The 11,277-nt window shown below is 33.3% G+C and overlaps 1 protein-coding gene across 2 annotated transcripts; it reads left to right on the forward strand.

Annotated features, from left to right (window-relative positions):
* The first annotated feature begins 265 nt into the window (after positions 1–265).
* On the forward strand, positions 266–10,903 carry KERA (keratocan). 2 transcript variants are annotated; one of them, XM_040557690.1, is made up of 3 exons: positions 266–408; positions 1,921–2,813; positions 7,234–10,903. In XM_040557690.1, exons 2-3 carry the CDS (start codon positions 1,925–1,927, stop codon positions 7,404–7,406), a joined length of 1,062 nt encoding a protein of 353 aa, XP_040413624.1. In that variant the 5' UTR covers positions 266–408; positions 1,921–1,924; the 3' UTR covers positions 7,407–10,903. The 2 variants fall into 2 exon arrangements, with proteins under 2 accessions (XP_040413624.1, XP_040413634.1); XM_040557700.1 differs by lacking the exon at positions 266–408 and adding an exon at positions 570–623.
* The last annotated feature ends 374 nt before the right edge of the window (positions 10,904–11,277 follow it).

The raw sequence follows: 11,277 nt of genomic DNA on the forward strand, positions 1-11,277 counted from the left end.
TCCGTAGGAACAGATGGCACTGTTTTTAATTCATTGCGGCCAGTTCAGGTATCATGAGAATGAATTATGATGCAAGCAAGCTTTGCATGTAAAGTATCAATTGACAAAAATGTTGAATAAAGGTACATTTTGTGTTACCTGTTTCATCTAGACCAGTTCCTTTCATCTGCTAAACTATAAAAATCAAGCTACTTCAGCTCTGTGGCTGTTTGATATTAAAACCAGTATTTCCTGTCTTTTCTTGCGTACGTGCTGAGGTGCCTTAGCTATTTTAGGGGTTAAAAGCTGTAGTCACCGATGCGTATATATTAGGCTGTATTCATAGAACACAGCTTGTAGCCTGACTCAGGCTATTACAGTCTAACTACAGTGACCAATAGAAAGAAAAGAAGATCCAAGAAAGCTGAGGTAAGCCCAAATTCTGAAGCAATGTCGAATTAGAAACAATAGCTAATAAGGTGTGTATGGTAATGGAGCTGGGAATGCTAGCATGCCTTTCAAGTTTTATATGCTATTAATTCATAGAAGAACAGGAAGCAAACACAGTGGTTAGCAGCCAAAGGCTGTCTATTTACACTGATTTCTAACTGGCTTCAGATAGCTCCAAGAACTTGACTAACAAGGTAAATTACTTTATATTTCTTTTTGAAAATGTTATTAAGGTTATGAATATTTAAACAGTGAGAAGGTACTACTTCACCGTGTAAATTAAATATGCTATTCTTCAAATACTTGGAATATTTCCAGATAGCAGAATGTGGGGCTGAAAGATTTGTAGGATACTGCACTTGTTACTAGTAATAACAAAAATGAAAACTATTAAATGACTACATATGGTATGCAGAGATTAACTGAGCTATTAACCTTACTGGTTCATTAACCATATGAGAGAATTCCCTCTGTATTTAAATATTATTTTTGCTAAAACTAATTTTTTTATTTTGACCAGAAATCTCAGCTCTCTCTTACCTCTTCATTGCAAATAAAATAAAATAAAATAAATAACAGAGTTTGTGAAGCTTTTGTAGCTTTTGTGCTGCACAGATATGTCCTGTTGGAGCAAATTATCATTGAAAATGTTGTTCATTGTTTAATGATAAGAGTATAAACAAAGCAAGTAATTAAGTAGGTAAAACTGATACAAGAAGCATGAATGTATATGATATACTTTGTTTAGGACTTACTTTTTATGTAATTTAGATCAGGCATTTATTTTGGCTGTTTGCTTTAGAGAAAAAAATTAATAACTTTGGATTTGAAAGAGTGAGTGAGGGAGGGAGGGGAATGGATTACTCCATATTCCGTCCAAGCTCTTTAAGAACATGCCCAACAAACAGCTGTTAAAACACTCTTTGATCTTTCACTTTTCTGTGATGACAGAAGACCTGGAAAATCTGATCCAGATGCCATTATAATTTAGGACAGAGGAAAAACAGAAAAAGATTTTATGATTAGTTTTAAATGGAGTAACACTAACTGCAAAGGTATAAAGATCACCATAGTATTGATAGCATTATTGAAAATAATACAGTTCCTTAACTAGCTTATGCAAAACAGCTCTGTATAAGAAAACTTAAATAAATTTATAAGAAGTAATGATTTATTGTCAGAGAAATTGTCCATGTTTTCAGATTCTTTGAAATGATATCTGAAAGAACATCCGTTAAATTGGTAGTCAATGTGAAAACTAAGTTGAATCAGGAAAATGTTTAACATTTAACGCTAAACTGTTTATACCTTGTATTACTGTTAAATTTGTCCTAAACATGCTATATTAATGCTATAGGTAACAGAATTTGGCTGTTCATAAAGGAAATATTATTTACCATGTTAATTAATGTTAATTAACCAGTTTTGTTAATCTGGTATATTGTTAGAGAATTGTGTTAAAACAACTAATTGTTTTTCTCCCCTTCCAAGGCAAATGATGACTCTAAAAGTCTGTCCAAGCCTTTTGCTATTATTCTTAGCTCATTCTGTGTGGACTCGAACTGTGAGACAAGTTTATGATGACCTGGATCCTGAACATTGGTCTCACTACACTTTTGAGTGTCCACAAGAATGTTTTTGTCCTCCTAGTTTCCCCAATGCATTATACTGTGATAACAAAGGTCTTAAAGAAATACCTGCAATCCCAGCAAGAATTTGGTACCTCTATCTTCAAAACAACCTAATTGAAACAATTTCAGATAAACCTTTTGTGAATGCCACTCATCTCAGGTGGATAAATCTGAACAAGAATAAAATCACCAACAGTGGAATTGAGAGTGGTGTGCTGAGCAAGCTGAAAAGGCTGCTTTACTTGTTCCTTGAAGATAATGAATTGGAAGAGGTGCCTGCTCCATTACCAGTGGGCTTGGAACAGCTAAGGCTGGCTAGGAACAAAATCTCCAGAATCCCAGAAGGAGTCTTCAGCAACTTGGAAAACCTTACTATGTTAGATCTGCACCAGAACAATTTGTTGGACAGCGCTCTTCAAAGTGACACCTTCCAAGGACTCAATAGTCTTATGCAACTCAACATAGCAAAAAATTCACTCAAAAAGATGCCTTTAAGCATTCCAGCTAACACACTGCAGCTGTTTTTAGACAACAACTCCATTGAAGTGATACCAGAAAACTACTTCAGTGCAATACCCAAAGTGACTTTCCTTAGGCTGAACTACAATAAACTATCTGATGATGGTATTCCCCCAAATGGGTTTAATGTTTCATCTATTCTAGACTTACAGCTGTCTCATAACCAGCTCACTAAAATTCCACCTATCAATGCTCGTCTTGAGCACCTTCACCTTGATCACAACAGAATCAAAAGTAAGTGTGTATTGTCAATTAACAATAACTCTTTGAAAACGACTGTTTAACTTCAAAAATTACTCTTTGAAAATAAAGAGTAAAGATGTGCCACTTGCTATAGGGAGATAAGCAAAAAACCTCCCATGGGCCAATTTTCAAGTCAGTTCTAAAATATGACATCCAAATATATTTATGTAAGTAATACCGCATTTGATTTGTTAATTCAGATATTGAAAATAAATAAAATAAAATACAAGCAGATCAGAAGGTCAGAAATATAGGTGGCTTAAGGAAAATTTTTCCCTTCACATTTTGATATATACATACAACTAACCATTCTGGGAGAAATTAAATTTTCCCACAGATAGGATAGGAATAAGCTAGCAAGAAACAACAATATGGAACAACAATGAAAGCAGCATGTTAGGATATTCACAACTGTATGACTGCTAGTTTTCCAAAGCTCATGAGCATCTTAGAAACTTCACTAAACTAACAGAATCAGTGTTGGTTCAGCTGATTTGAACATCTCTCTTCTACCTAAGTTATCTAAAAAAAGGAGCCTAATGTGAGAGACTCTTAGAATAAAATATTATCTGCAGTCAAAACAGTCTTTTTTGAATAGAACTAATTACATTGTGGCTATTGAATATTTCAAGCTTGAATATCCTACCCATATTTTATTTTTTATGTAAAAAATGCTGGTATTTATACTTAATCTTTCTTCCCAAAAATTCTTTTAACTAACTACAGAAACTTCATTCTACTAATGCTTATCTCCTCAAACGTCTTCTTTCTATAAATGACACAAGACTTTATTCTCAAGGCAATCGAAGCCTGTCATGTCATAATTTTTCTTCTAGCAATGCTTCTGGCATTCATCCCAGTACAGCAAGAATATGGTATTTAGGTATATAGGGTAGAGAGAGCATCTGCTCACAAGTTCTGCAGATCCTTTAAGATCCAAGTTCTTAAATCATTTAGTTTACTAATCTGTGGTTGCCTTTTGCTAGACAGTAGAGTAGGCTATTTCATGCCAAAAGCCAAAATCAAAGTTATCACTTTCTAATTATCACTGCACAGAATATATTCACCGCTCCAAATTTTTCATCTTGTTACACTGATTTAATTGAATAAATGGTTCCTTACTTCTGTGTTGTGTTACAGTAGTTCACAAAGACACTAAAAATAACAATTTGGCTGCTCTATCAAAGAAAAACATACCAGAAGCAGATAACTATTAATAATTTAATTAATTGAATGCAGCAAATCAAATGTATGAAACCTCATAAAGACAAATCAATTTTGCACAACCCAAACGTATTTAACTGGCCTGAAAAAAGCCTAACAGTTAATTAAAGTTAGGGCTTATGACATATGTTGTCACTGAACATGTTTCATTGCCCCCTGGCTACAAAGGGTTTTATTTTAATTGTTTCACTGCAGAGCCTCAAGAGTAGACTTTATCTCCTGTCTCTTTAAATGGACACTAAATTAAAATCAATGGAATGTAACTTGCCCAGTTAAGATGTGTTTTGTGTCTAGGTAACACAGACCCTTTGAACTGCTACCAAATTATTTTATTTTCTTTAATAAGATTAAAAATACGAGAAAACCAGGAAAAGTCGCCCATCTAGTATCTAAAAACTCAAGTCTCATTTTCCAATGAGCCTAAGTCACAATAATTTTCCACAAGATTTACATTACTAAATGTCTTTACCACTTTTCAAAATGGGACATTCATTAACTGCTTAATCACTTTGAAAGGTTTCTCTCATTTTTATTATTTTTTTTTCCAATAAGGATTTATTCTTAGTAGCTATGTATAAAATAGTCAAATAAACTTTTTTCTTTTTTTTTTTTTTTTAAAAAAAAAAAAAAGAAGTCTTTGGGCCTAGCAATAATACTGGTCTATCAGAATCCATTATAGGATTTTTGGAAGAAAATGGTAAAATGGTTCAAGTTCTAGATTCTGACTTATTGTCAGACCCCTGAGCTATAACTGCTACTGGCTTCTTTGCTGAAAGAACCCAGAAACATACAATTTGCCATGTTTATCCTTGGCTGCTGTAGTTAATTAATACATAAAAAGGAGAAAGGGAGTCCAACTATTTGAGTTAGACCACAATGGGTGCAGCTGTAGGTTACAAGATTATACCAGAAACATCCTCATGATCATATATGTCATAACAGATTCATCTTCTTTATAAACTCATTTTCTAAATGTTGAGAGGCTTTGAGTTTTACTGAAAAACAAAATAAGATTTTTTTCTGGTTCTTCAGCAGATACACAGTATTAGTCAGTAATGAGGAAGTTTTCTCCTATAGCAGCTCCAGAGCCTCATTTTTAAATATTATTCTACTTATCAATACTGTTGACCACATATAGATTCATGTTATTTGAATAAATCATCCCAGGTTCTAGTATCTATTTTGAATTAGTCATACAGTCCTCCAACTTAGAAAATGGAAAGAGATACACAATTCCAGAGGGAAATTCAATCCATCTTAGGGAGATCTGAATCACCTTTTGGATGTATCCATCTCTCTCCAAAGTTTATACACAGAGTCAAACGATTTGCTTAGGCTGACACTATTGTCTGCATAGATCAGTTTAGGTGGATGCAATCCATATAACTGGATTGCCCTGTCCCTCTTGCTACTGCTGGCAAAATTCATCAATATACCCACGAACCCCAAGTCTGAAAGAGAACAGAGAGAGACTTTTACTTTTCTGATAATTTGGCAGGATTTGCTACTTACAGGAGGGAAACAATAAAAGACCAAACCTCTTCATACCACACACCATCAAGAAATCACTTCACAGGTTGCTTGTTATTACATAATTTCTTCCTCACATTAAGGTTGGAGTAACTAACCCAGTGAAGACTATTATACTGAGATATTTTCTAGATCAGAGAACACAAAGGTTTAGAGTTCATTTGAAACCATCTTGTCTCCTAAGGACAGCATTTTGACCTGAAAAGATATTTTCTGCTACGTAATGTTGATTCATTTGTAAAACTTCCTATATCATTTCCATAATGATACCTCAGTCTCAAGCTTCCTGCTTCATTTTCACATATGAAAAAAAGTTGTACCTTGTTTCGTCCAAGAATATCAAATGCCTTCCCAAAATATCAGATGAATTAATAAAATTTCACAACATAGGCAAAGAGGATTTGGTATAATGTTTCTGATAAAATGTTCAGTCCTTGCCTGAATAGATGTATTTATCTAGTTTCCATGACAAAGATCAAGTTTGTTTCCAAGATGTTGCAAACATCTGGACAGTGTTATTCAGAAATATTATTTTTCTTTTGATAAAAAAATAATATTAAAATCATGTTTTATTTTAAATGAATTTTGGGGTTTGCAATCAGAAGATATGTGTATATTATTATTGCTAAATATAAAGGGAGAAAAATGGCAAAAAGCTTTTCTTTTGCTATTTCTAGGCTATTCAGAGAAAAAAAAAATCTGTTACATTCTCTATTCAAGTAGTTTTTGCAGGTGGTCTGGGGCCAACAAGATCTTCATGCAGTCAGACTAATCACTAAAGACTGTAATTTGGTCCAAGGAATTTGACATCTTTGATAAGTAAACACCACCAGTATTTTCTAGAATAAGGCTGAAATAGGTCAGCTGTGCTATTCAATAACTGAAGACAAGATGTGAAAAACATTTTTGTCAAGTGACAGTGCAGAAATAATTTAGGAGAGACAATGTAAAGAATCCAATCTATATAACCCATATGAAAATAAGCAAATTCAAATTATTGTTTCATTATTTTTTTTCTGAATGTTAGCATATGTATGATTCATAAAGAATTTTAAGCACTTTTTGGCTTTCAAATTAGGAGAAAGTATATTCCATTGCACAAGTTTTATTACTGCAATTAAAGAGAACTGTAATGAAGAATTTGAAAGAACAGGAAAATACAGATATTTAAAGTTTCAGACATTATATGAACAGGTCCTCTTATTCAATATTGTTATCATTTTGAACATGAGATCTTCAATTAAGTATATCTGCTAAAAATTGTGCACTATCATTGCAGTAAGATCTTCAGAATTCCTCAGCATTAGCCTTGTTTTGCTCTCTCTGAGGTCAAAGAGTTATGCTCCAATAAATACAGACACTTGTCTAAGCTAGTTTCATCTCTGTCCAAGAAAAAAATTATGCATCTAGTACCTTTCAGTCATAATTTCAGAACATTAAATACGCGATTCACTGTTCTAGGTTACATTATTTACCATGTTTTCTTACATTAACAATGAAGTAGTTAATTGTTAATTCTGTGTTTTTCCAACTCTGACAACAAGTGACTCCCATAAAAATACTGGTACAAGGCTGTTATATTTGTCTTCTAAACACATTTTATCTTCATGAACCCTTCCTGTGGAAATTACCTAACATGTTTAATCTATATTTTCAGGTGTCAATGGTACTCAGATATGCCCAGTCTCAATCACTGTAGCAGAAGACTACGGTTTTTATGGTAACATACCTCGCCTCCGCTATCTACGCTTGGATGGAAATGAAATTCAGCCTCCAATTCCATTGGACATCATGATATGTTTCCGACTACTGCAAGCTGTTGTCATATAAACATATTGCAGTGTCAGTCTTGTGCTGTGAGAATTCTAAGATACAAGTTTTACTGGAATGGAACTTGTTCTAGCTCATAAATCAAGAAGTAACAGTTTTATTTTGACTTTAATTTGTTCTTTGCTTGCATCTTTTCAACAGCTGAAAAGATTGTTCTTCTTTTCGAAGAGATTTTGGGTCTACATAAGACATGCTTAATACTTTACCTAAGAATTCCTAATGCAAATATGTTGAAAAACATCTGTTGTAATATCCCAAATATTCCAAAGAGAATTCTTACCTACTCTATCTGTCTTGTCAAAACCTACAACATCTAACCTATTAACATCATTGGTATAGACAAATTATATCTCCATGTAGTTGTTACCTAGTAACTAGCATAAAGAATGTGGATACACTTGGCTAAATATATGATAGAAAAAATCATGTTTTACATGAACACTAGTTATCAAAACTGTCAGTCTTTAAGATAGTCACTGTCTAACAAGGAACAGCCACTTATCATGTAAATAATTCATAAATTGTTTTCATCCCTTGAAGATGGGAAGACTGATATTGGTATTTTAAGACGTGAAATGTGTGAGATTCAGGTCCCAAAGCAATATACCAAATATATATTTCTATATGACTTATTCAGTGTGTGATTTCAAAACTGAAGTTCACCTGTCCAACTCAGATCCACGACAAGGGAATATGACATGAAATCTTACTCTATCAAAGTGACAATTTTCTGCTGTTTCATTCTTCAGTATTCCATTTCTAATGGTGACATCATTTCTTTCTTCAGTTTTAGGATTGTCATTGAGTATTCGGTTTATATTTTGTTTCCATAGAGATAAAACCAAGAACAGTAATTATTACCTATCACAGAGTAGGTGCTTCACAGAAGTTAAAATGTCAAATTAATATAACAGTAATAAATATAAAATTAAGAAATTAAGAGAAAACCTCCCCTTCCCCAACTACTCACAACTTACTTTCGGAACTAGCCAAATATTTGTATAGGAAGTGTATCAGTTTAAGCAAATACAACAAACTCAGAGCAGTATTTAATTATCATATATACGCACATAACAACACTGGATTTTAGAGAAGTCCAGGTATTTAGATCACAGGAAATTCACAACTCACTAACAAGAGAGATATAAGCAAACATCTTTGATTTTTTTTTCTTCTCTGTTAGTTTTTTTTTTTTTTTTTCCTAAGATAATATACTGGGATTTCGATACATATCTCAAATATTTGACTCAACTCCTCACTGGGACAGTATGACATTTTTGTTATTTCTGATAGCCAAAATAATAGACTATCCATCAGTCATATTATTTCAGTCTTCTTGTATTTGTAGATAGAAGCAATTAGTTGCTCTTCAACATCATGCACCTATTTATAACATTTCAGGACTGGCCTCTGTAACAGACATTTTAAACTATGCATGTGGTATATTTTTTCTTTGAAGATAAAACATTTTCTTAAAAGTAGGTCTTTAAAAGTGTTGAGAATTGCAACTTTCAGAGTTTTTTTTTTTTGTCTGTTTTGTTTTATTTTTTTTTTCCAAAGGCCTTTCAGAGGCCTCAGGCCTTATTCTTCTCCAGTGCACTTCTGTATATAATCCAGTATAGAAACCCAGCATAGAAATAACCCCTTTTTCAGAAATCCTATTGTGAAAACCTTTATTATTGCAGTTCATTTTATGTGATTTCTGGGAAACTTCTGCCCTTTTAGCAAAATATTTTCTGTTCCTCTATGTTCAACCTATATGAAAAAATACAGAAGATTTAAAAAGTCTCTACAGTATATATGCATGTTTACCTATGTTCTTTAATTTAGTAATAACATAGTAATTTATTTTTTGAAAAAAGAAACAATTTTGTGTGACAGTGTTACTAATTAAATTATAACAACGATCATCTGCTTGTACTTGGAAATTAACTTCTACTTACAACAAAGAACAAATATACATATTCCAGTGTGGATATTTACAGGTATATATGCACATTATTAGCAGTCCTAATGGACAATATTGAAAAGCATCCTAAAGTTCCAGCCAAAGATTATGACACTTTAGGCACTATTTGGTTTTAAAAACAACCAACAAACAAAAAAGACTAACCCTTCCCCAAAGAGATGTCAAGATTATCTATTAGATAGATAATTTAATCTATTAGAACTAAAAACATTCAGGGACAATGGAATGTGAAGGTACTGAGTTTTCTTGGTAGGGACATTATGTTTTCTATAATAAAATTGCTGTTAATGGTTGCTTCCCTCAGCCGGTTGATATAAACAGATTTTTTTCCAATTGATGATATGTGACTGTAGGGTGGATAGCCTTATGAATTCTTCAAAGGTCTTTGTCTGTCTTTGGAACAATCTTTGTACATATGCGGATTGATCCTAAGGACTTGTAATTGGCAAATCCCAATTAATCTCAATGAAGACAAAAGTTCATGATACTTCCTTGGACAAATTTATTAGGTTGAAGAGCTGTTGTTACCAACTGCTTTATGTCTTACACCTTTGATACAAGCAGCTGACTTCACATCTGGGAACTGTGTAACAAAAAGAAAACCCCAAGTATCCTCATTTAGGCTAATTTGTCCCATCTTGATTGCAGCACAGAATGAAAAATATCTATAGAATTAAATAATTCCATGTAAAATGAAAAATAGCTTTGTTACTGCACTGATCTTCATAAGACAAATCAACCCTGGTTGGGGGTTGAGAAGTTTTATTGCATTCATAACTCTATTGCAATGGTCTTGATGTTCTAAATATTCTGGGAAAGTTGGAGAAATTCCCTCTCAGATTACAATAACAGGCCTAAATCACATCATTTTTGAATCACATGACTGTATTCATGCTCAAATCTTTCTACTATCACAGATGAATCAAACAATATAAAGGAAATGGGGAACTAAATGATGTAGGCTTTCAGCCACACCTCATCTAATTCATTTGTCATGCCAGAAGACTATAAATGAAACTGTAAAACACACTGTCCTTTTCCCTATGAAGAGGATCTCTAAAACAATGTAAAAAGCATCATTGTGCTTGCAAGTCTGATGTTAATTCTTCCTAATCCATGGTTCCTCTAACTCTCATCACTGATATTTTACGGTTCAGAAAAAATGCAGCCTCTTCCACTGCAAGGAGGGAGGAGCAGACCACTCATCTATCCAGTATGAATCCACAACTACCGTCATAAAGTTGACATTTGTTTCACTTAATTACCAGAGTGCATTACAAACTGATTTGAATGGATTATCATGTAAAGAAGCATCTATGTTTAGAAGAGGTACGTAAAGAATAATAAGTCAAGTCACCTTAATGACACTGCAACTATGGTCAATAGCTAACCAAGCCACAAATACCTAGTGCTTTGCCAGAAATGCATATTAGGTATGAGTTAATTTTGAAATGATGACAGTTAACACAGATGTGCTAACACCTCAGCTCAGGGTAGGCATGGTTGCACTGTAAAGAAAAGCATAAAAGAAAAGTGAGAGGCTCAAGAAGTGAGAAGTACCCAGATATTTCTGACATATCTGCCAACTTAATTGAAGTTTGCATGATGAATTTATCAAAAGCCTGTATGGTTTTTTTTAATGTAGCTGGCTCTGCAGAAATAAAAATCCTTTATAGACGCTGCCAGCACAGTTAAAAAACAAAACAAAACAAAACAAAATGAAACAGCTATGAGTTGACCAGCTCCATAAACTTCTCTAGCATTTTCTGTTTCTTTCTCACTATTCCAAGCAGTTTGCTACTACTTTCTTCTTCATTTTTAATGAAAAACACCACAACAATCATCTGCAGAGATCCCAGTGACCACAGAAGCTTGTATGAAGCTTGAAGGAAGAAATACAAG

This window comes from Cygnus olor, chromosome 1 (genome assembly GCF_009769625.2).
Source record: "Cygnus olor isolate bCygOlo1 chromosome 1, bCygOlo1.pri.v2, whole genome shotgun sequence".
In the NCBI taxonomy this organism is placed as follows: domain Eukaryota; kingdom Metazoa; phylum Chordata; class Aves; order Anseriformes; family Anatidae; genus Cygnus; species Cygnus olor.